General features: G+C 45.9%; 11 protein-coding genes across 11 annotated transcripts; 6 read left to right on the top strand and 5 right to left on the bottom strand.

Moving 5' to 3' along the window:
• The first annotated feature begins 677 nt into the window (after nt 1-677).
• Nucleotides 678-2,031, top strand: P168DRAFT_272538 (uncharacterized protein). The gene is made up of 2 exons (XM_024835323.1): nt 678-1,029; nt 1,125-2,031. Exons 1-2 carry the CDS (start codon nt 824-826, stop codon nt 1,879-1,881), a joined length of 963 nt encoding a protein of 320 aa, XP_024690444.1. The 5' UTR covers nt 678-823; the 3' UTR covers nt 1,882-2,031.
• A 98-nt stretch (nt 2,032-2,129) lies between these two features.
• P168DRAFT_312145 (putative mitochondrial protein sorting (Msf1)) lies at nt 2,130-3,364 on the bottom strand. The gene is made up of 2 exons (XM_024839552.1): nt 2,918-3,364; nt 2,130-2,848 (listed from the first exon to the last, which is right to left on the bottom strand). Exons 1-2 carry the CDS (start codon nt 3,068-3,070, stop codon nt 2,429-2,431), a joined length of 573 nt encoding a protein of 190 aa, XP_024690443.1. The 5' UTR covers nt 3,071-3,364; the 3' UTR covers nt 2,130-2,428.
• Nucleotides 3,365-3,682: 318 nt separating this feature from the next.
• P168DRAFT_306107 (thioredoxin peroxidase DOT5) lies at nt 3,683-4,872 on the top strand. The gene is made up of 3 exons (XM_024838994.1): nt 3,683-3,741; nt 3,813-4,229; nt 4,357-4,872. The coding sequence occupies exons 2-3, from the start codon at nt 3,938-3,940 to the stop codon at nt 4,674-4,676; spliced, it is 612 nt and encodes a 203-aa protein (XP_024690442.1). The 5' UTR covers nt 3,683-3,741; nt 3,813-3,937; the 3' UTR covers nt 4,677-4,872.
• A 689-nt stretch (nt 4,873-5,561) lies between these two features.
• P168DRAFT_241023 (putative NADH-ubiquinone oxidoreductase 21 kDa subunit) lies at nt 5,562-6,251 on the top strand (the record flags this gene model as incomplete). Its single annotated transcript, XM_024833745.1, has 3 exons — nt 5,562-5,621; nt 5,678-6,174; nt 6,227-6,251. The coding sequence occupies 3 exons, from the start codon at nt 5,562-5,564 to the stop codon at nt 6,249-6,251; spliced, it is 582 nt and encodes a 193-aa protein (XP_024690441.1).
• An 809-nt stretch (nt 6,252-7,060) lies between these two features.
• On the bottom strand, nt 7,061-7,884 carry P168DRAFT_306105 (DUF1761 domain-containing protein; the record flags this gene model as incomplete). Its single annotated transcript, XM_024838993.1, has 3 exons — nt 7,646-7,884; nt 7,256-7,560; nt 7,061-7,195 (listed from the first exon to the last, which is right to left on the bottom strand). The coding sequence occupies exons 1-3, from the start codon at nt 7,659-7,661 to the stop codon at nt 7,061-7,063; spliced, it is 456 nt and encodes a 151-aa protein (XP_024690440.1). The 5' UTR covers nt 7,662-7,884.
• Nucleotides 7,885-8,647: 763 nt separating this feature from the next.
• Nucleotides 8,648-9,538, top strand: P168DRAFT_272527 (uncharacterized protein; the record flags this gene model as incomplete). Its single annotated transcript, XM_024835322.1, has 2 exons — nt 8,648-8,980; nt 9,052-9,538. Exons 1-2 carry the CDS (start codon nt 8,724-8,726, stop codon nt 9,536-9,538), a joined length of 744 nt encoding a protein of 247 aa, XP_024690439.1. The 5' UTR covers nt 8,648-8,723.
• Nucleotides 9,515-11,863, bottom strand: P168DRAFT_292001 (rRNA-processing protein MPP10). The gene has a single exon (XM_024837510.1). It carries the CDS (start codon nt 11,817-11,819, stop codon nt 9,684-9,686), a length of 2,136 nt encoding a protein of 711 aa, XP_024690438.1. The 5' UTR covers nt 11,820-11,863; the 3' UTR covers nt 9,515-9,683.
• A 1,975-nt stretch (nt 11,864-13,838) lies between these two features.
• On the bottom strand, nt 13,839-15,184 carry P168DRAFT_328858 (NuoB/complex I 20 kDa subunit family protein). Its single transcript, XM_024841395.1, has 4 exons — nt 15,011-15,184; nt 14,762-14,954; nt 14,341-14,696; nt 13,839-14,277 (listed from the first exon to the last, which is right to left on the bottom strand). Exons 1-4 carry the CDS (start codon nt 15,051-15,053, stop codon nt 14,183-14,185), a joined length of 687 nt encoding a protein of 228 aa, XP_024690437.1. The 5' UTR covers nt 15,054-15,184; the 3' UTR covers nt 13,839-14,182.
• A 282-nt stretch (nt 15,185-15,466) lies between these two features.
• P168DRAFT_35905 (uncharacterized protein) lies at nt 15,467-16,744 on the top strand. Its single transcript, XM_024841898.1, has 4 exons — nt 15,467-15,691; nt 15,760-15,986; nt 16,047-16,343; nt 16,423-16,744. The coding sequence occupies exons 2-4, from the start codon at nt 15,942-15,944 to the stop codon at nt 16,609-16,611; spliced, it is 531 nt and encodes a 176-aa protein (XP_024690436.1). The 5' UTR covers nt 15,467-15,691; nt 15,760-15,941; the 3' UTR covers nt 16,612-16,744.
• Nucleotides 16,745-16,870: 126 nt separating this feature from the next.
• P168DRAFT_256680 (ACP S-malonyltransferase) lies at nt 16,871-18,265 on the bottom strand. Its single transcript, XM_024834526.1, has 2 exons — nt 17,973-18,265; nt 16,871-17,917 (listed from the first exon to the last, which is right to left on the bottom strand). The coding sequence occupies exons 1-2, from the start codon at nt 18,124-18,126 to the stop codon at nt 16,878-16,880; spliced, it is 1,194 nt and encodes a 397-aa protein (XP_024690435.1). The 5' UTR covers nt 18,127-18,265; the 3' UTR covers nt 16,871-16,877.
• Nucleotides 18,266-18,818: 553 nt separating this feature from the next.
• P168DRAFT_306102 (putative nuclear pore complex subunit Nup133) lies at nt 18,819-23,626 on the top strand. Its single transcript, XM_024838992.1, has 5 exons — nt 18,819-19,050; nt 19,077-19,439; nt 19,497-19,566; nt 19,659-22,955; nt 23,014-23,626. The coding sequence occupies exons 2-5, from the start codon at nt 19,116-19,118 to the stop codon at nt 23,367-23,369; spliced, it is 4,047 nt and encodes a 1,348-aa protein (XP_024690434.1). The 5' UTR covers nt 18,819-19,050; nt 19,077-19,115; the 3' UTR covers nt 23,370-23,626.
• Nucleotides 23,627-23,953: the final 327 nt, after the last annotated feature.

Here is a 23,953-nt window from a genome sequence, read left to right as displayed (position 1 = left end):
GGGAGGCGGCGGATGAGGGGCATAACTCCCGGGGTGGAGTCTGGTCGGCGACTCGGTAGTGGGTTGTCGGGTTGACGAAAACTACTTCCTAAAAACCGATTTGGTATATATTGATTATACAGAATTGATATGTTTCGTTTCCCTACAACGTACAGAGTACCTAGTAGACACAGTGTAGTACTGTATACGGAGAGGTAGTCTCAGTTATGTAGTGTGGGAGGTCGCCCCAATGCATATTTCCATACCTGGTTTTACAAGTGTTCAATGAAGAGGAACCAATAGTTAGAAAATCTTTACGGGAATTAGAGTAGTTATGTACAAGTTATACCATTTTATTTGGTTGTTCATTTATTTATTTGATCTTTTTAATATTATTTTTCGATAAAGAGTCTAAATACACTGTTGGTTGGTATATATTGAGCTCTTCCAGACACCAGAAGATTTGACAGAGAAAGATTATCGCACCCTGATTTTATGTATTTGCTTTTCATTATCAAAATGTCAAAAGGTCAAAGAAGCTGGAAATTTGACTGACAGCCCTTACATGAACGGTGTATAAAACCTGCATTTAGGACAATGGGCGAGCCCCAGGGGTAAGGTGGAGAACAAGATCTTATCAGGCCAAGGGTAGACTAGTCAATGAAGGTCTCGTCGCATTCTCACCCGCATTTCGCATAGAACTTTCGGTCCTTTTGCTATACCCCACAACTCAACACATGCACGAGCTGCTTTGGCCGCTCACATCTCCACATATTGTGTGCTTCGAGTTCCTTCTGAGAGCAGGCTGCTCCGCAAAGAGCCCTGTCGGTAGCCACGAGCAGACATGATTTCCTCCACATTCGCCCCGAGCCTGTCTCGTAGGGACACCGCGAAATCCAGTATTGGCCACGAGGTCACGACTGGCAGCATACCTCCTCCATTAACGGCTGGAAGCGGAGCATTCGGGCCACAGAGTGCTGCGGCAATCTATCAGCATATCCACGACATGGCTACGAAACGAATCTCTACTCTGGACTACCTAAAAAAGGCGTAAGCTTTCCCCCGCAATTCTCCATTGTCAACCCTTTTGGTCGTCTATATACGGCATGGGAATATGAGCGACTGCTAAACTGTTTTCTTTCCAGTCATGAGGGCCGAATTTATTGGTTCAACACGGTACACTTTTCCAGGGCTGATATTGGTCGAATTCCTTATTTTGAGCATCGAAAGCTTTCCCGTCGTGCGATTAATTATCTCCTCCTTGGTCTATCACTCCCACCGATTCTAGACGTCAGTTCGACACCTGGTGAATACCTGCGGGCACTCAACGCCCTTCTTATTGAATTCGAAGCCTTCCAACAAGTCCACCCACCAGATGGGAGCTCGTCTTCAACGTTAGCCAGGGCGCGTATCCCACAGATGTTCAAACGTGCCGCGCATGCCGGCACTAAAGCAAGAAGGGCCAGCTCTGCAACCGAGATCGGGCTACCCATGCAGTCAAGCGACCCATCGGATCTGAAAGGACTTGCAGGAAATGCTACCACGTCTACTACGGCCGCCGCTGCCGCCTCCTTCCCCCACACGGAAGCTTCAGAACTTCTTCCTGGGGAAGAATATTCTTATCTGCTGACACCATCATTGCCCTTTGAGCCCGACTACTTCGAGACATTCGTAACTCTTTGCGATGTGTTGATAGACTGCTATACACGGCTTGTGTCTCTGGTGTCGACACCCTCTATCTGCACTGTTGCTTTGGGCGAATTGTTCTCCAAGGCAGATGCAAGACTTCGAAAGATCATGGTGGCGGGAGTCGTGCGAGAGTTCGAAGACGCAAGCCGTAATAATGCTAAAAGTGAAGTTTCGGGTGTTAGCCGCGTGGTTTTGGGAGGCCTCATAGGTTAGTTGTGCTGTTATTTGTTTGCAAAAGGCTGTCTTCGGCGTGCTCTATTTCATTAATTGTATATATCTACTGGTTAATATGATCGTCATACGATCGACACCGCCAGGCCACTAAATTATGATCCGATCAGAATATTGATCAAACCATGGGACCCTGTTGATGTTATGGTAGCTGTTTCTGATCCCGTCTCTAAGGGAACACATGAAGTGACAAGTTGGTCTACCAACATACAGATGTCGACGCTTCTTTTCTGCTTCTGTCTAATATCTTATTAGATCGCACTGTACTATTTATTTTTCTTAATACATAATCGTAAACCGTGCTTGCAAAACAACAACAGATGCTATGGGTCGACAGAAAAACAGGTCATAATGGAAATACACCCGAGAAGGAGAACAAAAAACGCCAAGCCACGCCGTGCGCTCGAGATGAATGGGACTTTTGAGAATGTTCATGAACGCCGGTGCCGAGTATGCAAATGCTCAATATGGAGTGGTGTGGTGGAGCATAGCCCAGTATCGAGAACGCTTCCAACCGAAGTGTCAGACTTCAAATTTGAAGTTTCTCTTTGTTCAGCTCACGTTGCTCGCTGAAAACTCGCCGGCTCATCTCGAGGACAGCCTCAAACCCCTCACGGCCCCGGATTGCATTTTGACTGAATCGTTCCACGCTCGCCTCTTCCACTTTATTTTTAATTTTCTGCCACCCGCCGCAAAGCGCAGTGATCTTCGCCTCTTGGCTGAAATCCGTGATCGAAGATGGGTTGGAGATGGATGGCTTATATATAACGGTTTCTCGGACATTTAGGAGGTTGGACCATGTGAGATTGGACGAGGACATGGTTACTTTCTTCGAAACCGGGTCAACATACGAGACCTCGTAAACGTGTGAAGTCGCATCGCCTCCGAATAGCGAAGAAACCCATTGCGGTGCAGATTGTGAACAGGTGATTAGGCGTTCCGTCCGTAACTAAAATTCTCATGTGAGTCAACATATCACCAGAAAAGTCGCTTTTTCCAGGTTAGGGACAGGACATACGATGCCAGTCTGGGAGTCAACCGTGCGAGATAATGTATCAACCCCCACAACATGGGTAGACTTGTCATTCCATGGGCAGTACTTGCGCCAGTTCGCCGTCGAAACTTCTTCCCAAGAATAATTGAAAGTGCAAGCCGAGGAGAACACCTTCATGATTCTGATACGGCGGGAACTGAAACAAGGCTTCCGATACAAATGCCGGATCAGACCTTAGCAGTAGTCGAAAGAATATGGTCACAATATGGAAACCTGATAGATATCGAAAGACATATAGGAGGAAAGACGATTTGGTTATTGTTTAAGGTGTGTTTCCTGCGATCGAGTGTGATGGGATGCAAGTTCAGATAAATATATACCAATATGAAACGAAGGCAAACATTCAGCTACAAAATAAGTATGATTCAACTTTGGTACAGGGCGCCAGTTAAGGATGAGTGTGAGTGGCAATGGACCAAGAGTGGAATGGCCAGAAAGGGAAAGAAAATTCTAGTTTGAGTTCCTCCCCTCCCGTAACATGTGCTCCAGGGCAAACGGAGAAGGCAGGGGCTCGGCCGTGGGCCGGGATTTTCCGGCATACTACCGTTATTGTTAGCCACACTAACCTCTCTTGTCACTGAGTACCTTGCATTGTGCCAAAAGACCCATATACTTTACTTTCTAAGGTAGAGATAGTCAATAAATGAGGCAAATTTGTAAGCATAACAGTGACAGGTTTATGGAAACTATAAAAGCCTCGAACTAAGTATATGATTATGCCTCGACCTCAAGTGCTAGTGGAGAAGGAATACTAATCAAATGCCATGGCCCCAGGCAGATGATCACGAGCATGTTGATAATCCAGCCATTACCTAAGATACATAATATGTACTAATTATTACGCGCTACTAACTACTAGGTGCATAGCCGCATATCTATCCTGCCAAGCTAATTACTTCTAGCAATTCATTGATTGTCAAATACCCAATATAAACTCCATCTATCATTTCATACGTGCGATCAGTGTGACCAACACCAACAAAAATGGTTGAACTACGAAAGCGAAAGGCCCCGGCAGTAACCCCAGCACCTATAAAGAAAAGCAAGAAATCAGAACAACCTACGACTTCACCAAAACAGCCAACGGGTAAAGCTGAGACTGCCTCGAGCACTGTATCTAGGACCATTCCCAAAGTTGGCGATGTGATCGTTGCAGATGGCTTTGGTGGGGAAATCGAGACGAATGAGGGCGCGAAGACAACACTCAAAAGCCTTGTCGATATGAGCAAATCTGGTGTCGTGATATTTACCTACCCTCGGGCTTCGACTCCAGGCTGTAAGTTTACATTTCCACCCACAGCTTCTTTTAGCGCGCGTTCTTTTGATATCTTTCAGCCATGGTGCAATTCTATCACCTGTCTACTTTGTTTCAAATCTGGTCGAATTTGACTTACAGCCAATAGGTACAAAGCAGGTCTGCATGTTCCGCGATGATTACCAAAATCTAGTTTCCGCGGGGCTCTCTGTCTATGGGTTGTCGGCCGATTCACCTAAAGCAAACACCACATTCAAAACCAAGCAAAAACTGCCATATACCCTCCTCTGCGACGGTGATTCCACACTCATTTCAGCCCTGGGTTTCAAGAAACACCCCAAAGGGACGACAAGAGGTGTCTTTGCTGTAGGCAAAGGTGGAGATGTTCTTCTTCTGGAGGCCGGTGGTCCAGCTGCGACGCTAGAAGCTGTGCTGCAGTTGGTACCCACGATGTCCAATAGCGGTTAAGCAGATGTAGGAAATATGTAGGTTGATTTGGTATTCAAGTCCGGGCGGATAAGCAACATCGAAATCTTTTTTAACTGTATTGAGCTGCTTACGCAGCAGGATCTCATGCGGATTTGGCGAGAGAAAGAAGCCTGATGCTTTACAATAAAGTCAAAAAAATACCATATGCTTATGTAGGCATTTGTTGGAATAGTACCGGAACGCCGCAAATCCATGCATGCATCCTGGATATAGGGTGCATTCGACAGATGTGTACAACTGTTTAGCAGGTTACACACCACAAGTCACTACACTGAGGCCGCAGGATCATCGAAGCTTCAAAGAGGAAGAACACGTGACCGAGAACTGGATTGTAAAATAAGTAGACTTGGGAAGCCACAATGAGGTTTTATTTGATTGAGATAGTGACTGTTATATCTACGGGCGGTTGGGTGAGTTATATTGATTCCATATAAGATGTGGTGATGCGATCGTCACTAATTTACGACCAGATTGATTGCCAAAAGAACAACAATAGTGCCGTATTTATCGAGAAATAACGTACTTGACCTAGACAAATGTTTAGCCAGTTTCAAAAGGAGTTATTTTCATCCTCGAGGTGCACTCACATCATTATATTGGGGCGGGTGTTATTCGCTAGAAAGGTATATCGGATAATAGCTGATCCGTTCAGACAGCCCGATTCCGATGTTACTACCAAGTTCTTGATTCCGAGGATGGACCACAAAGAGCCCTCCGGATATAACTCCGACTAAACCGAATTCAACCTTCTCCTGTTTGACAGAGGTATGTTTTGCACTATGGACTAACCCTATAGCTATATGCACGGCAATTGGGAATTACCATGATGCTGATACAAGACTCAACACAGGATCTTATACGACCATGGCTCGCAACGCTTTGAAGGCAGCCAAGGCCGCCTCGAATGCGGTCTCTATCAACCAAGTAAGGAATTATCTCGCTCCAGAGTATGGATTTCATGGTTGCTGAGCTTCGATCAGAAATACACCCTTCAGTCAACCGGAATATGGGAGCGTATTCGTCGCCTGCTTTCCGTGGACCCGAACCGTTCTACTGGTGTCCCCTTGAACTCCCAGTATCGCCTTCCGACCCCCGGGGCTTTGCCCCCTCTGTCGTACGACGACCCTGTCACCATTCCGGCAGGAGACATCGCGGACAACCCTTATTGGAAGCGTGATGTTCGGAGGAATTACCCCAGGATCAGCAAAGTCAACCAGGCGGATGTTGTTGGTCTGCTTAGTGTGGGTAGCCAAGCGGCTTCCAAAGACAATGTTCTCCAGATTGGCGAGGCAGGCGAAAAGCAACTCACCACTGTCAAGCAAGAGGGGGAGGAGCGTGGACTGGCTGGGCTTTTCGAGAAGGATACAAAGGGTGTGAAGAGCGTTTTGGGTGCTAACGGCTTGCCACCGATGCCTTGCAACCTGGCTCCCGGGACGACTAAATACCAATTGGACCACGATCATGGGTATCCTGATGTGTATGTATACCTCATCCTTAATTGGTCGTATTGTGCTGACTCTTGTCCAAAGGTATCCCTGCCGCACGTTTGTTTGATCACCTGGCTGGGCTGTTACTACCATTAGAGGCTAAATGTATTTGCGATACTTTTTTATGTTCCTTGTCTATATTCCGCCTAACTTTGCTTAGCTTCCGTTCTTATCGCATCCTTTTCTTTCTTTCCTTCCTTTTTTGCTCTCATAATTTCGCCCCGTACTTGATGCGCAGTGTTCTCTTACAATGGGTGCGGATACGCGATTAACACTACTAGTAGACGACGCGATCTCCCATTTTCTGTCCAGGAAAGACTTTGAACCTTCTTCAGATTGGGCGGCTGCAAGATCTAGCCAATCACGGCTGTCCGTAAGACATAAATTCCCCTACCAGTAATAATCTACTTTGTCTACGTCATTTACTTAAAACACCATTCAATTTAGAGTGCACCTGCATGTCTATTCGATATAGGAGGACAGCATGAATCATGACCTCGGCTCGGATTCAAGATTAATGTAAAATTTGCCCCCAACTGTGAGCGTCGCGCTGTTGTAAAAGATAGGCACCAGCTTGTTTCCATGCTAATTTTCGTCCAAAATAGGCGCTCGTGAGTATCGGATTTTTTGTAAGATGAGGGAGACCCGGGGGGGTGGTTGGGGTTGGGTTCATGTATTCGTTTACATTGGTACTTATAACCTCCTCAGTCTTTTCAAATAGAAGCGTTTGAAACTCAACACTAGATGATATGAGATTTTGAAGACTGCAACTACTTAAATACATATGATCAGGTAGAACCAAAAAGGCCTATGTAAGAGTACTATATGACACGCGCACTCTCAACGACACCAACCGCGAGGTATCAGTTTGGTTGTTTAGTCAAAGGGATTCGTCCGTGTTCCCCACCACGTGAGGAAAAGACTCAGTCCAACGGTCTCGAACACCCTGCTAACCAAGCCTACAGCAACAGTATCGAAGGGCCTCTTCTCGGCGACGACGTGGCTAATAAGCTGTTATATCAAAGTCAGAGTAAGCTTCCGTAGTCAAGTATGATATAGGAAGGTACATACGCTTGGAGCAGAACTAGCCATAAAGACCAGACTTCCCAGATAAGCCGCACCCTTGTAGCTTAGGGTGCCCGTAGCATTGATCAAAGCTGCAACGCCATAAGTCTGCACAGCACTCCCGACCAGAGAACTACCCCAGGCTGCCGCGGCCCCGGCAGCCTCTTTAGATTTGATAAACTCTTCTTTGGTGTTGGCGGCTTGGGCGCGATGATAGGTGTCACCAAAGACAGGGGCGAGGATGCCGAGAGAAGCAGTATGGGTGAAGAACGTGCCCATGGCAATAGCCGAGGGCTTCACGGGAGGTAGATCTAGCAATCAAAGTCTCAGCGTCAAAGCACTCGCAAGGATATAGCAAGGAGGAATAGAGCATATTCCAGCAAACATGATACTTACAGTGAAGAGTGGCCATCTTGATTAATGGAGTAGATACTTAGCTGTCTGTTGCTGTAAGTATAGTGGTGTAGACTTATGCGAAAGAATAGGAACGATGAGATGTTAAGGCCTTTTTAGACCATAAATGGGAGCAGGATCACTTCATCGTAGCTAAGCCGGCAGTGACGTCGTCATGATCCAACGACATGTATCAAAGCATGGCAATGACCCCCATGAGGTCCAGCGTCCCGGTATATGACTTAATCCTGAGCACACCAATCATGCAGCATTTACTTGATTGACGGGTGCGGCAAGGAAGATCCGGAGAGCTAGTAATGACGTCAACCCGCAGACTTGGTAGTGGTCCTCCGTAGCTTACTACTACCTAGGAACGTACCTACCTACGCAATCGACCAGGTTTCCCTGTATAATGAGATGATCACTCCAATTACGTGTTTTACTGCTGGGGTCCGGTTTTTTCGACTCTTTTTCCCTGTCGCGATTGCTCTAGCAGTAGTTGTAGACAATTGCTGACAGCGGGAGTTCCAAATCAGGTACAAGTACGAACGAGTACGATCATTAGTTTGAAGAGCGTCTCTGGTCATTGGATGACCAATATCCAATCAGTGTGATGAGAAATCAGGACCTTATCATCTTCACCAAATAGTAAGTTCCATTAGATCTGATAAACTCGTTGTTATAGATAATCCAGTGTTTAGGTTAGTTTGAAGCCCGTACTTTAGAGGCAGCCATGTTCGGCTTGCATGCTTGCTGACTGAAAGGATAATCCAGAATTAGCTGATCCAATGGGATGGTTGTCAGTTAGAGCCCAAAGCAGGCTGCATTGTACCAGGTATGTAGGGTATTGAAGCCCATAGTTACAGTACAAGTTGAAAAAGACGAGTCGGAGGATGATAAGATAAGATAACGGGTGGAGGCGGGGTGGGTTATCGAAAATTCAAAATAGCATGAAGCTAGTGCTAGTTAGTTGGTATCTGCTGAAAAGTTTTCCCAATTCCACCATATCAGCCGCCCTCTCTACCTTTGGCCAGAACACAGATATTGGAGTAATTACCAGCAATCACAAAGTTCTTTAGCCATGGAAGGTCTCATTCCTGACTACAAACATGTTACTGATTCGGATGCGGCAGCCTTCGATGTCAGTGAAGCATTGGTTCCCCCGAGAGACAGCAAACCTGCCGGGTGTACTAATGTTTCCTTTGACGGGCTTCTGGAAGAACCTTTACTTCTTGAGGAAGATCTGAAAGAAGGATGCGGGGGCCAACTCTGGCCGGCTGGCATGGTGTTGGCTAAATACCTGTTGAACCAGCATCGCTCTGATCTCAAGGGAACCATGTTTGTAAACTCCAGTGCAGACCATTGCCTCCGACGTCTTCCTAACTGGCTTCGTTACTAATATCCTTTAGTGTTGAGTTGGGGGCCGGTGGTGGACTTGTTGGACTAGCTGTCGCTCGCGGGTGCGATATCGGCTTATCCCAAGTATATATCACAGACCAAGCACCGATGCTACCATTGATGGAAACAAACATCCGACTCAACAATTTATCCTCTCAAGTCACTGCGACAATACTGGACTGGGGGGAGCCACTTCCTCTTTCCATACCCAAACACCCATCAATCATCCTTGCCGCAGACTGCGTTTACTTCGAACCGGCATTTCCTCTCTTGGTTGCGACGCTGCGGGATTTGATCGGACCCAACTCCCTTTGCTACTTTTGCTTCAAAAAGCGTAGACGAGCCGATGTTCGTTTCATGAAACTTGCGAAGAAGTTTTTCTCCATTGAAGAAGTCCGTGATGACCCTGAGGCCGGGGCCTATGGGCGTGAAAACATTTTTCTTTACTTGATTCGCCCAAAACACGACAATAAAGCTTTGGAGAAGCAACCGCAGTAACTTCTAGGTTGTAAGGAAGGTGATCGATCATTGTGGTACAGGCGATTAAATAGATAAATAGAGTGAAGATACAGGCAGACTTGCAAAACCACATTCCACAACCCAATGAAAGGCTCGAGCATTCCCCCAAGTACACAGCTTGGCCTTAGAGCTTCAGTGTATCTGCGCCATTCCTCCTCCCTGAAGATGTTTGTTTGCCATGGATATCTGTGACCTCGCCCTCCTTCCCAATCACTTTAACGTCGGCCTTTTTCAAATCCGACATTATTTGCTCTTTTGCAGCAACTTTAGCGCTTTGCTGCTTGGGTTGAGAATCGTCCGCCTTATTCTGCTTCTTTTGCCGCCGCCTAAGTCGGGCCTTCTCTTCGCGAGACATTTCGTCCTTAGAAACAGATGCCCCATTCTTCAGAACAAGCTCCCCAGAAACTCTGCCGTCACTGCCAGGTACATAAATCTCATGTGGCGCCAATGTTGCCATGCTGTTAACAGCACTCCCAGTCGTAGGCTGGGCGTCTTCCATCATGATTGTCGCAACATCTGTGACCACATTGATGTCTGCTTGAGGAGTTCTCGGTTTGTAATGCCAATTGGATAGCGTGTCCAATTGTGAATTGATATCCTTCCACAAAGTCGATATTTCGGTGCGATCACGAATTAACTTCTGATTCTTTGGATCAACGTAGTTAGAATCAGTAGCTCGAACATGATCAGTCTCATAGATATCTGCGAGGCTCTGTTGGGGTTTGGTGTCGTCAATATCGAGCCGCGCTCTCTTCGTATCCCGAGCATCAGAGACACCGGGCCGGCGACGGATTACTTCATCGAACTCTTTCGCAACGATCCGACGTTTGATGAGCTCTTCAATATCGCCAGAAATTTCTGCAGTAATGACCGGGACAGGCTTTCCTATTTTTTCAAACTCCAAATCTTCTTCAATGAGAGAATTGATTGGTCTCTCAACGGCTCTAGCTTCTCCGGAAAGCATCCACTCCTTCTTCGCAACGTTGGCGGTTTCAAGACGACGAATCTCATCGGCGATGCGTGCCCGCTGTTTCTCGTGAGACGATCGTTGGGTTTGAGGGCCATCCACCCCATCGTTAGGAGTTCCACTGTCTTCACCGGAATCCTCATCGTCTTCTTCAAGCAAATCACGTCGAACATCACCGATTGCCCTGTCGATGTCGTTATCATCAATTGTTGTACTTGGCTGAGACTTCGGCAACGGTCTTGAATCTTTGACCGACACTTTTCGAGGAGGTGGTGCGAAAAAATCAGCGTATTTGATGTCACTGGTATTTGTCCACCCTGTTTCCTCTAGTGAATTATTATGCAAATCGACTTCTGACGAATCCGAATCATCCTCGATGTTGGCGCTATCAAATGTCGGCCCTTCTTCCTCACTGTCGTCCATAACATCTTCGTCCATCGTCATTTTTTCGGGCATGGCTCTTCTCCTCGGGGCCAGCCCCGAGCCTTCAGTGGAGGGATCAGCATCCCAATTGATGTCCTCCTCATCGCTCTCCATATCAGCCGGGCCTCCTTTGATGTCTTGTCTTTCCAAGACGTCTGTTTGTCTATTGAAATCATCAATGGAAAAGAATCCATCGTTCAGTCCAAAGGCGTCCTCGGTGTATGTGTGGAAATCATTACCACGTTTACTAGATTCGTTAGAGGCGGCATCTTCATCTGAAGGTTCGTCAAAACCCTCATGACGATCCAAGTTGTCATCATCAGACGCGTCTGTAATCTCCGAGTAAGAATCTTCGGCGGGTTCTTCATCACTGGTAGCCGAGTCATCGGAGTGGCTATCTGGAAGACTCGCCAATTCGCTATCTTCCGAGTTGTTACTATCCACTGTCGCATAGTCCAATTCGGCCTTTCCTATTCCGGGTAGTTGTGCATGGCGAGTATTCTCGACGTAATCACTCTCAAGCCACCGATCCGCCGAATCAAGTATTCTCAGTGCTTGTTCCCAGATTTGTTCGGGACTGAACCCTTCCACATAGAGCTGCTGTAATTGTAAAGAGTGATCCTCAAAGCCTGAATCGGCCTTGGACCGTTTGCGTTTTTTCGTCCGCGTTTGCTGAAATTCGTGGTTTTTGCTTATTGAAAGAGCAAGAGGGTCCAGAAAATGTTTGGCCAATCCGGTTATAGACGCTTGGAGCTCAGTTGTGGGATGAAAGAAGGTCCAGGGTGTGGATAATGCAGAATTGAGAGAAGCTGATGTTGAACGAGAAATTTCTGCAACGCTGTCAGTACGACCAGAATCATGTTCTGTCATGTTGAATATCCCTGGGCGTTGAAGATAAAGATATCTAGTGCCTAGGTTCAAAACCTGAGGGAAGAAAGTTTTTAGAATCGGAAGAAAAAAAAAAGTAGATACACCAGGCTAGTAATATCGTACCGAGGCGGTACATTACCTAGGTACCTTACCTACTACACCATATCTATGTACTAGCGGCGGTCCGTACAGAATTACGAAAATCTGTAATAATGCCAATGAATTATCTATTAACTATCTAACACTCCAGGCTAAAGAGCTAGGCTGCTGATAGAGCACCCAGGCCCACTCACTTGACCGACGATTTTACCTACATATTATTCTCATTTGCGTGTAGATACTTCGGGGACTTTGTAAAGCAATTACATTCAGCCAAGGCTCTTTTTACCTTCCAGCCATGACATCCCGAGGATCAGAACATTGAAAACCCCTCCTAATCTTATGATGGTCTAGAACCAAAAATTCACAGAACCAAAAATTCACTCACAGTGTATATAGAACTGCTCAGTGGTATTTAGATTGTTGATTCTAGCAAACCTCAGTTATAGATGATAATTTATATCCCAAATGATAATTTCAGCATGTGTGTGGTTTCTTTTTGGAACATAAAAAAACAAGTAGAAGCAGAGTCAATGTGATAACAAACACATTCCTTCAGTACCTATTAGTTACTATAGACTATCTGGATTATATTATCATTACATTTACTTCTTCCGATGCTCTTTATGCTTCTACTTAGTTTCCTGGCCCTTTTCTGAGGAATTCATCAAGCTCAAGAACAACACCCTTTCATTTCCATGGAACTGAACAGACTATGTGTATGTTTAAGATTTTCTGTTCTAGCTTCACAGCTTTTGTAAACAGATAATTATGGTTCAAGGCAGTTGATTTCTAATTGTAACATTGTCTTTGGATACTTTCTATGAAGATTGATTGCCAATAGTCTACAGTAGCATTTTACTCTATTGGAGCTACACATGTTGCATTATTGAAGAAGTCATTTACCTATATTGATAGATGGGCGCAGGGGTGTATGCATTGTTTTAGCCTTCAATATACTATTCAGAGACATTAGACCTTTCTATTGAAGATGCTAGATATAACTATATTGATATACTGTTCAAAGTTCATTCAATTTTATCTACATGCGTCATAGCTAATGTAACTCAGAAACCACCAGTTCCCAAGTACACCCTGTAACTTCCTTTCTCTCGTCTTTGAACACAGAGAAGGAGGTTCAGATATACCCCATGAGGATCTATAGTATCATTTATAGTTCCATGTTACCAGGTTGTAGCAAGATCTGATTTCCTTTGTAATAGTATTGCCGACAAGAAAGCTTCTGTGTGAACCAGGTCGCCAACAGAAGATATAGCTGAACATTAATTGGGAATTTGGAGTGTACAAATCAAGACCGTGAATTAAACAAAGGGCTGAGACTCTAACGAGGCCAACCCGTCATATCTATGACATGGGAATCTACTAGGGCTTCTGGAGTATGCCCTGACATAGGACGGACCTACCATGCCCAGGGATGAGACAAGTTCCATAGATGCGTTCCCCTGATAAAATACTATCAGCCGGTGTAAGCTGCATTGGTCCCATCAAAAAGAACCGATGACTACCTACGCAGTATCTAAACTTTTAAGTATTGGAATCCCTGTTATTATATTTTCCATCAAGAAACAACGTAACATGCGATCCATAGACCATTTCATGGAAAAACACATAGGCGGATTGGAGATTACTGTGTTAGTGCTGCTGAATTAATCAATATGATTTAGACCCGCGCGCCTAGTCGATCTATAAACTCACGCTTGCCACCTCGCCATCACTAACTACCTACTTGGGTTTGGAGCATATCGTTACCACAGAAGCCATCTGACCAACAGACGAATGAACAAGTCATTGAAAAAGCACCGCCATACGACAGCAAAATACACGTGTCAAAAAATATCAGCATATTCCCGGGACAGAGGAATAGTTATAAATTTTATGGATCTGTGGAGGATTACGGATGGAAAAACATGTGTATAGCGTCTCCATTGACAAGTCATATGCAATACACGCCCTTCAGTACCAGGTTGCCAACAGATTGACTACTGGTAATATAAGGGAAGGAGAAACTGGACAAGATTGCAGTCTATAGTAATACCCGTTGAAAGGACTCACGAAGATCATTGACAGGTATACATACTAGAAACAAGAAAAGATAAACGATAGTGATACAGAAGATGCACAGGATAGAAGTGTCAAAATATTTGGTACTGTATCTGGGACTGACAAGCAACAGCGTAGCATATCTTGATAGTGATAAGGCGTCTTCAGGCCGCTGATAAAGTAGAGCTGCTCGAACAGCGCGTCTAACGACGATACCACATGCGTGTGATACGGGTATGTCTCATCTTTTTCTGAAGTTGGAAGATTCCGTACATGAGCGCCTCGGAGGTAGGGGGGCCTTTATTTTATCAGTCAGCTAATATTCATATCATGAATGGCAGGTTAGAGAGGGCTTGCGTACATCCTGGGACATAAACGTCAACGGGGACAATTCGATCACATCCACGGACAACAGAGTAACTATAGTGGTAGTAGCCGCCGCCATTTGCACAGCTGCCCATGCTGATGACCCATCGGGGATCCGGCATCTGATCATAAACTTGTCTGAGAGCCGGTGCCATCTTGTTTGTCAAAGTGCCAGCAACGATCATCACATCTGACTGTCGGGGCGACGCTCTGAAAATGATTCCAAGGCGATCCTGATCGTATCTCGGTGTAGATAAATGCATCATCTCAATAGCGCAACAGGCAAGCCCAAATGTCATGGGCCACAAGGAACTTTGGCGTGCCCAATTAGCAACTTGATCGAGCGTAGTCCTAATCAGTCGTGGTTAGATTTCCATGAATAAGAAGCCGAATAGTGCAGAGCAAAGGTTTCGTACAGGACGTATTGCATCGCACCCTCTTTCTTTTCCTGACTTGGGAGAGGAACCTCCTTCCTTATCTTGCCAGATGCGGAAAGAGACTGCCCAGATTGCCCATGTTGCTCAAGTGCTGTCGCTGATTTGGTTGCTGAGGTAGACAGCAGAGCAATCGGTCGAATTCGAGCGCTATAAGCTATAAGGTTGGGACGCACTGTCCGGTGTGTGAGTGCTCAACCCAGGCCGGGGAGAATGAGAATAGATACCTACCATTGCGAGCACCCAAAGCGGTGCTTCTAGTGAAGGGAAGCATCCTAGAGGATTTTGTAGAGAAATCCAAATGGTACTTCCTAACAATCAAGGCTATAGTAACTTGGGAAGCCAATGTGGCAATGAGATAGAATAATGGGATTGCAGTATCACGGAAGACTTCACATTGAGCGGAGTTTCAGCGGAGTGCCTGGTGTAATGATACTGATACAAAGATCTTCTTGTATTGTTATATTTGTGTATTACATTATCAATGCTGCAACATTTCCCCCAAAGATGTAAGTAATACCATGTATTTCAATTAAATACACAATTTTTGTATCAAGCTTAACACATTATCTACGTAATATACATTTGCTATTATTTCATTGGCTAGCAGGCTCAGTGCCACTCCTCCGTGACCCAGATGAACACTAAGCGGCTTGGGTTGTAGTTAGCTCGGAGATTCCATATGTCAAGGGGACCTAAGGGATCCGTACTCTCGAGGTAGTTCCGTGAGGCGCAAATCCTGGGCTGGCCCAAGTATCTACTCCATACTGCAACTACTTGTCAGTGCTCAATCAGCATATAAGGCACAGTGGACAAAGTGGACTTAACAGCACAGGGATAGGAAATCCTGTAAAACGACCCCTATGAACATCGCCCCGGGTTCTTGATTACTTGGTGCCTTTTGGAAGCAACGTAGGTAAGTGTTCTTGTTTCAGGACTACGGGACTCCGAATTCTTTTGCTAAGTGACGTCTACGTAAGGTCCTGGATTTGCTTTCTTATCTGCTTGGTACCAAATTAGGCGCTCCGAAATCTCCAAATCCGCGACCAGTGTACAGTCCACGGATAAGGATACATCACCTCTAGCGAGCGCATTAAGACCCTTTCTCACGTCCACTTGTCCAATTGAACTCCAACGGGTGAACAGAAAGTAGGAGGGCAGAATGCCGGAACCAAGGATTGCTTGCATTGGAGTAATTGGGAAAGCTGTATGATACCCTCTCCATGTCCAGCTACTAGTTAGTAAAGTCGATGCTAACACATTCAAGGACAATCCACTGCATATCTCGTTATTTCCCCCATATGGAAACCATAACATCGATTTCTCCTTTATTTTAAATTCATGTCTGGACATTTTTGAAATACGCCAAAAGCAGACGTCGATAGACCAAGACCTAGGACTTCTCTATGCCATGGATGAGCGCCTCGCAGCTTACGGTTGGCTGACAACTACTGGTGTGAAATTCCTAGTTATAATCGACCTATTAGGCCAATCAAGAAACTCTGAAATGGAAGGCACCAAGGGAATCAACGGGCCTACCGTTAAAGAATCGGATCTCAAACCTGTTGGTAGACCTTGTTACTTGTACCAGCCTTAGCACGTGGTCTTTTGAGAAGAATCAGGACTAACCATAGTGTTTATAGGTGTTTCGGTGTTTGCAGACCGCGTACATTCGGCTGCTACAAAATCCGTTCTATCTCCCAGATGCTCACAATCCTATTTCCAAGTCAGCTTTCGCGGCGCCTGATGTCTTACAGATCACCGATAAGAAGTTTGTCGCGGAAGTTAAACGGATTGGTGAATCTTGGGTGCCAGGCGTTAGCTCTCTATAATGTACAATTCACGTTGCAGGGCCAACAAATGTATAATCTAGATCAATTTTCGAGCATGAGAAATTGTCTATAGATTAGAGGGGTTGCTTGTTTATCTAGCTAAGCAATGGACCGGTGCACCAACATTGAATACCGTACCCAGAATCGCCAAGTCGCGGGAACAACAGGAAAGTGGCAGTGGGAATAAGCAGCTCAAGACGCGAGTCAGTGAAATCGTTGCCATTATGGTACCTAACGCTTATGATTTCTCCTATAGGGGACAGTCCTCAATAATCGTGTTCTGTCTGTTCCAAAGAATATAATATAGCCTCGAGCTCACGAGGGTCGCAAACAGCCCAAACACCGCCGCCTTTTGCCATAACTTTCCCTACTTCCTTTCCAACTAGATTTCTGCCAACCTTCCCAGGTCCTATGCCAATCCACCGCTTGACTCCTTGTTCAATATCTAGATATCGAACACTGTCCCACCATCTCACTGTTTCAACACATTGCTCCGACAAAAGCCTTTTGAGCTCGCTCCTAGAGCTAAAGGGTAAGCCGGAAACATTCGATATGCAAGGGAAATGCGCAGGAAAATTAAGGTCTATTTGCTCCAATGCATGTCTCATATAACATGCCGCGGGGGCCATTATAGGATTGTGGAATGGACTTTCGCTCTTCAGTCGCACGGCACGCGGATCATGACCTCCAAATTGACGAAGCTGTATTAAGAGTGTCCTTATCTTTTCAATGCTCCCACTGAGTACAATCTGATTCCTGGAGTTGATATTTGCAAGCATGACCTGTTGGATAGAGGGTGACCCGGAAGTTGAATCATCCGTCCAAGCGGAGGGTGCCAAGTTGAGGAACTCCCGGGTGGCTGCAAGCAATCCATCCATATGATCTGGCTCACATACAAGTGCTACCATGCCATAATCTCCGCCGTATGCTTCGGAGACACGCTGCGTACACTGTGCCATTATCACTGCGCGACGTCGAACAAGGCGCAATGCGTCACTGAAATCAAGGTAACCGCCAGCAACCAACGCAGAAAATTCCCCTAGACTGTGCCCAAGTGTAACGTTCACACGGGATCTCGTATCGAATCCATAATGCTCTTCGAGTATACGAAGTATTAGTATCGATGTTGCCATTATAGCAGGCTGGGTATTCTCGGTCTTGTTAAGTTCTGAATTTGGACCCTCGGAGATAATCCGAGAGAGCCGAAATCCCAAAATGCTATCCATCTCATCCAAAAAGCGGTTGGCAAGAGTGGGGAAACCGTCAACCCAGGGTTTGGCCATTCCCACACGTTGCACCCCATGGCCTATGAATCCATGTTAATTCACTGGTTAACGTTGAGATAAATTGAGAATCCTTACCAGGAAAAAAGAGCGCGGTCCGCATGGCGCTATGTGCGCAAGAGACCGTGCCATGAAGTCTCCGATACTGTAGACTATAATGTGCACAGGGGTAATGGTGCCATGGGACTCTGAGAGCTGAGGTGTACTTGGACTGAGCAAGAGCTGCGAGCATTTTCTTTCTGTCTCTTTTTCTTATTGATATTCATAAAGAGGGGCCCATTGTTTTATTACAAAGCCACTTTCAGTCGAGTTTATGGGCATTATGTTGCTGTAAATCATGAGGTCAAATGCAAGACAATGAAGGGTGTGCCATGCCATTGGATATATGTATATACCCACGCATGCTTGTGGGTGAGCGTACAACAGAACAAGACTTTATCACGTGCAAAATAATTAATAAGCCGGGTAATCTATTTATCTATAGTTAGTTAGTGTACGGAGTACAGTTAGTTGTATTACAGTATACGGAGTAGGTTAGGCACTATGGTTCCCTAGATAATTGCTTAGGACTAGTATGGCCCCTCAGGTCGCTTGGAATCTCGGCGAAAGAGCACCAGGTTTCTTAGCCCCCATACGCTGTACTTTTCCGGCTGCTCTATTCTAGTCAGCCAAGCAATAGTCCGGTTGGCTATTTACAGAGTAAATGCTGGAATGATGTTTAGGTGAATCCTAAGACGGCTTGGCTACCGTTGCGTCAAGTTCATAATGAGCACTGCTTAAGAGGAGGCCAGACGGAAATCTAGAAAGTGAGATGTCAGTTACCCTCTGTCATACAGTGAAAATGAGGGAGACTATACCAGGACATATTTTAAGGTTGTGCCGCCCCAGTGGTGCTACCGGTTTGTTTGCGCTAGCTGTTTGTTTGTTTGAAACCCTTATGATGACAAGCTCAGTCACGTGACATGGCGATCTTATTTTCATCAAGATGTTGCCTTAGCACAAGTATCCGCTCGCAAGACAAACGTTGTATTATGTACGTCCGGTTGATAACATTATACACGACTGGATGACCGTTGAGCTTGCACCTAAGTTCTTGCGTATGATCTCCCTTATCTATCCCAAACCTCCTTCTCTTCTTCGGTTACTGTTGTTCTACCATTTCTCAAACAAGATAAACTACAGTTTCGGTCCTGTTACGTATCATTCAGCCCAAATTGAACAATGTTCGTCCCGAAGGTTTCACATTCATCAACGGATTCTATACGCAGTACTCGAAGGCGCCAACGTACAAGTCTTGATGATGCGGACAAGCCGCCAAGAGCTAAAAGACAGCGCTCTGCTTTGCGCTATGACAGTCACGAACTACCGTCGCTGAGCCAGACCAGCTCTATTGCCCAGGAAAGAGTCCAAGAGCATGCGTCGAACAACCTGACAGATTTGAGGTCGACTGCCGAGCACAATGCTGCTGGTTTGAAGGATATTCCAATAAGGGTTCTTAGGGAACAGGAAAGGCGAGAAACGGAGAACGACGGGACGGTTGTTTTGGTTTGTTTTTTCAGTTCCTGATCCCTTGGTCGAATAATCACTGACACCGCGATGTAGTCAAAAACAGATTTTTACACAGTCTCTCAATTACCTTCCCTCCCAGAGGCAATTCGAAGTTTACACACAGGCAAGTCTTGCCTTTGAATGGATATAACTTAAAGAGAGAGGATTTGTTGGGTTGTATTCTATCATTCTAACCTTTCAAACTCGTGAATACAGAGCCCATAAGGTGTTTCTTCGGGGAAGGTCATGAATATGCATTGGCCATGACCAAATCGCACGCAATAACATGGCCATATTCGGCTACCTCCTCCCCTTCTCCAGCGGACATCTTCACTCTTACTATACCCGAACCCTGCAGAGAACCCAGTGAAGCCGTGCCTTTCGGAGTTCTGCTCTCGGCAGCCACGTCCGATATTCCTGGGTTGATGATAGTCATGCCTTACTCAGGGAAAATCATATACTGGGAAACGATGTCGAGCGCGGCGTCGTTAGGATTGCCGAGACAGAGGCCCTCTGGTATCCACGGACAAATACACAACTTACTCTCGGGTGAACATGTTGTTGACATTGTAAACGGGGAGCCTTCGGGCGTTGTCGTCACCTTTTCATCCGGACGAGTTGCCCATGTAACGTTCAGAGATACACAAGGGAAAGCAGCAGTGATTGTGAACTTTCTGCGCTCTTCGTCAGGGAGCAATGTGAAGACTGGGCTACTCGGCGGCATTAAAAATGTTTTCGGCGGAGGATTCTGGAGAAAAGATGTTAGTGCTGTTCGCGCCGGCGATTCGCGCCAACGGGGACAACGAGACATTTTAATTGCCACCTCCAGCGGCGTTTTCGAGATCTGGGACACACATTGGAACAATGGCTGTGTGCTGAAAAGGCAGTTCGATGCTAAGCATAAATTGTGCCAGTTTCTTGGGCCGAAGTATGTGAATGGAGCCGGTGAGCCTGACTTTAGGGTGCTGGATTTCACATTCTCACCCGGCAACCATATCACGTCAGACAGGCAGAAAAGTGATCCGGAATCGTGGCAGATATGTGCTATATTAGCCCCGCCTCGAGGGGCATCTTCGACAAACCTCTGTCTGATGCAGATTCTGCTTTCGGAGAATATCGATGTAATATCAACCAACACGGTCACTCTGCATCACAACAGCGAAGATACCGGTGTGAAATTGCTTCTTCCGGCGCCAGGAGACACTGCATTCATTATAGCCAACCAGTCGGTCACACTACTGTCGTTGGCTGGGCCCAAAGAGTCACCCACTTCGCACCTTCTGCTTGACCCCAACCAACAAAGACCTTCGTTGTATGACTCTATTGTCTTCCGTTCCGGCAAGGAGTACGATATCCTGGGAAATGGAGTCGAAGCCCAAAACAATGATGAATCATTCTGTGGCTGCCTTCTGATGATTCGAGAATTTGGTGTTGTTCGTATCACAACTTCACCTCGCAAAAAGTCTGGGAGTGACATAGAAGACGCTCAAGTTTCAGCGAAAGATAAGCTTGAGCAGGCTATTTTCTATGGTACGATGTCGGATAACCCCTTAAACTTGGCCAACAAGAGCTGCTTGGATTTCTCTGCCAAAGAAATTGAGCAAGCGGCCCTGGAAATCTGCAAAGATTTGCTTCAATCAACATCTCGATTTATCCCTAGGACAGCAATCTCTCTGGACCAGAATTTAAGGCTACGAGCGAAAGCCATAGATGACCTTGCGAGTCTTCTCAAACAACAAAACAAAAACTTTGACCGCCAAACATGGTGGGAATTGCTATGGAGTGCCGAAAAGCTTGCAGCTCAACGATCAATGTGGAAGTTAGAGGAAGCTGCCCGAAAATCTCAAGGCAGAGAACCCACGTTTTTAGCCCATGTTATAGGGTTGATGAGCGAAAAGTTCAAAACGAAATTGGATGAACGCGCCGGCGAGAGTGATCCAGTACGCCACTGGTTCCTTCATGATACCTTCAGAATGGAACACATTGTTCCATGGATTTCAAATGCCATCAGGCCACATAAGGGACAGCAACCAAGACAAGGTCGAAAAGCAGCAGACCAAATATTAGATGCTAGCGAACTTTCTTTGGCTGTATTAGAGACAGCTTTTCGCTACCGTGATGAGCATGCTAGCCAATACGGACTCAATGACGGGTATCTGGAAGACGGTGTCTATATAGACTCCTACAGCGGTCTCCCGGAATTCTGGACGTCGCGAGGCATCAGCTACGTTGAAACCGGGCATCTCCTGGATTTGGAACTCGATAGCTGCAGGGCGTGGATACAGCAAATGTCTACATGCGAAGCCCCTGAGAGCTTACGAAAAATTTCAAAAAACTGCGCCAGGCAACTTCGTGTATTGGGTCAAATGCACTCGGAGCGAATGCGGTGGCTGGCTGCCCAGGGGAATACAAAGATGGATGACGAGAGCATTACCGCAGAACGCGCGCATGTCAAGCACCGTAAGTGGCAACTTTTTAAGCTAGCGGGAATTGGGCAGCTAGGAGATGCCATCGCTTTGGCTGAAAAGTTCGGGGACATGGAGGCATTGGTAGAGCTCATAATTGAGCTTCAGGATCAAACAAAAACCCAAATTATCTCTTCTAAGTCACCGCAGCATAGCCACAATGCTCCTCAATCTGAGGCAGAGCAGCTCACCAACAAGGTTTCTCAATATTTCGACAAATTTGGCGAATCATGGGCCGACGCCTTTTTCTCGCGACAAATATCAATGGGTCAAGCGGGGATATTATTCTCAATGAAAAGGTTTCAGCCTTTCATCACACAATTTCTGCGCAAAAACACACCATATTCTCGATTGTGTTGGATCAACAGTGTCATTGGTGAGAATGATTATGACGCTGCCGCGAAGTCCCTTGAGCGTCTAGCTATCCAGCATGAGGGCGATATATGGAGTCATCGCGTCGAGTTATCGTTGGCGAAACTAGCAAACCTAGCTGCATGGGAGAAAACTCCCTCGAGCCAAACACCTCCCCACGACGATATCAGGCGCCTTGAAGACTTAGCCGAAATCAGTGCGGTCCAGGAAGTCGTGTTTGCCTATGTTGCGCCCGCACTGCAAGGTGCGATTGATCAAAAGGCCGAGGTCGATTTAGCAATTGATCATTTTGGCAAGAGCATTGCTACAGAGAGACCGTCATTCCATGAAGTTTTAGGTGATGCACTTACCAAATTAATCACTCGGCAGGTCATCAATGTTGACCAACTTGTTGATTTATTGACATTGATTGATACTGTTGAGGTTTCTGCCTACGGTCAGAATGAGTTACTGGGGAAAGAATTTTACTTTGCTTTACGAGTTATTCGCCTCGGACATTTTACTCAGCAACATCCGCTCTACCATCTTGTTTTACAGAAACTGGTATGGCGAAGATGCATGATCAAGGATGACTGGGCGGACTTAGGGTGCACCGTCGAAAAAATGGGCGACGGGTCAGAGCAATTGCTCCACGATACCGCGCTTTCTCATACACTCAATTTATGTCTCAGAGATAGTAAGCACTCGCGAAGGGATCGGTCACATTTGAACGTATCGAATAACACTTCTTACAGGATATACCAACGACCCGAATTATCCACCTCTTTATGTTCCCCTCTCTCCGCGGGATGTACTTTTGAGTGATTCGGATTCTGAGCTCATATCATCACGGTTCCGTCCAGAGCAAAGAGACCGGATTCTTCGAGACCTTAACCATGAGAATGAAAGGTTGCTCCATTACCTTGATAAGGGTGGGCTTGAATTTTGGTTCAAAACTTTTACTTCATATACGGAGGAGAGTGGCCCATCTTCGGCCAACATGGGGGATACCGGACAACCAGGCCACGATGAACCTGACCAGATCGGTGAGAAAGGACCGCTACATGTTGCCGATGGACTACAATCGAAGACAAAACTTAGCTGGTTGTGAAACGGCCTATGGCAATCATCATTATTTCCCTGGCATCACACAGTTAAGTGCATGGCAGGAAAATGTGCCATCGTGATTTAGCCATCCATTAAAGCCACAATATTAGTGATGCAAAGAGGACCTATATGGGTTGGTAAATTACATGCTTGCATCCGTACATTCTCGACTTGATACTTAATTTAATTCGATTTCAGTTTTGATATGTTATCTTGACAGTTCAGATCAGTCAATACTTTCTTCTCCACATGGAGTTAAACTAGCTGGAAATTACTTGGAATGTAAAGCACCTTGAAATGAGGAATATGTTACAGTTTAATACAACAGCAGCAGGAGAAATAATCATTTTCATTATCACAGCTTCCCCAACTATAATATGAATGCCATGAAGGAGGAGTAGGAGAAACAGTAACCATCATCATTATCCTATCTTACCTTGTCTATGCAGTATGCTTGTCGCTGTCGGGGGGAGACAGTAAGGGCATACTGGAAACAGCCATCCCAAAAGCTGACTGACCACCAGGGGGTAGAGTGTACAGTGATCATCAGGGCGGATTGGTCTGGGTTCTCAGCCGGCAGTCTCTAGA

Source organism: Aspergillus campestris (assembly GCF_002847485.1).
Source record: "Aspergillus campestris IBT 28561 chromosome Unknown P168scaffold_10, whole genome shotgun sequence".
NCBI classification, from domain to species: Eukaryota; Fungi; Ascomycota; class Eurotiomycetes; order Eurotiales; family Aspergillaceae; genus Aspergillus; species Aspergillus campestris.
Note: the sequence above shows the minus strand (reverse complement) of the source record. Positions and strands in the feature narration are given on the sequence as shown.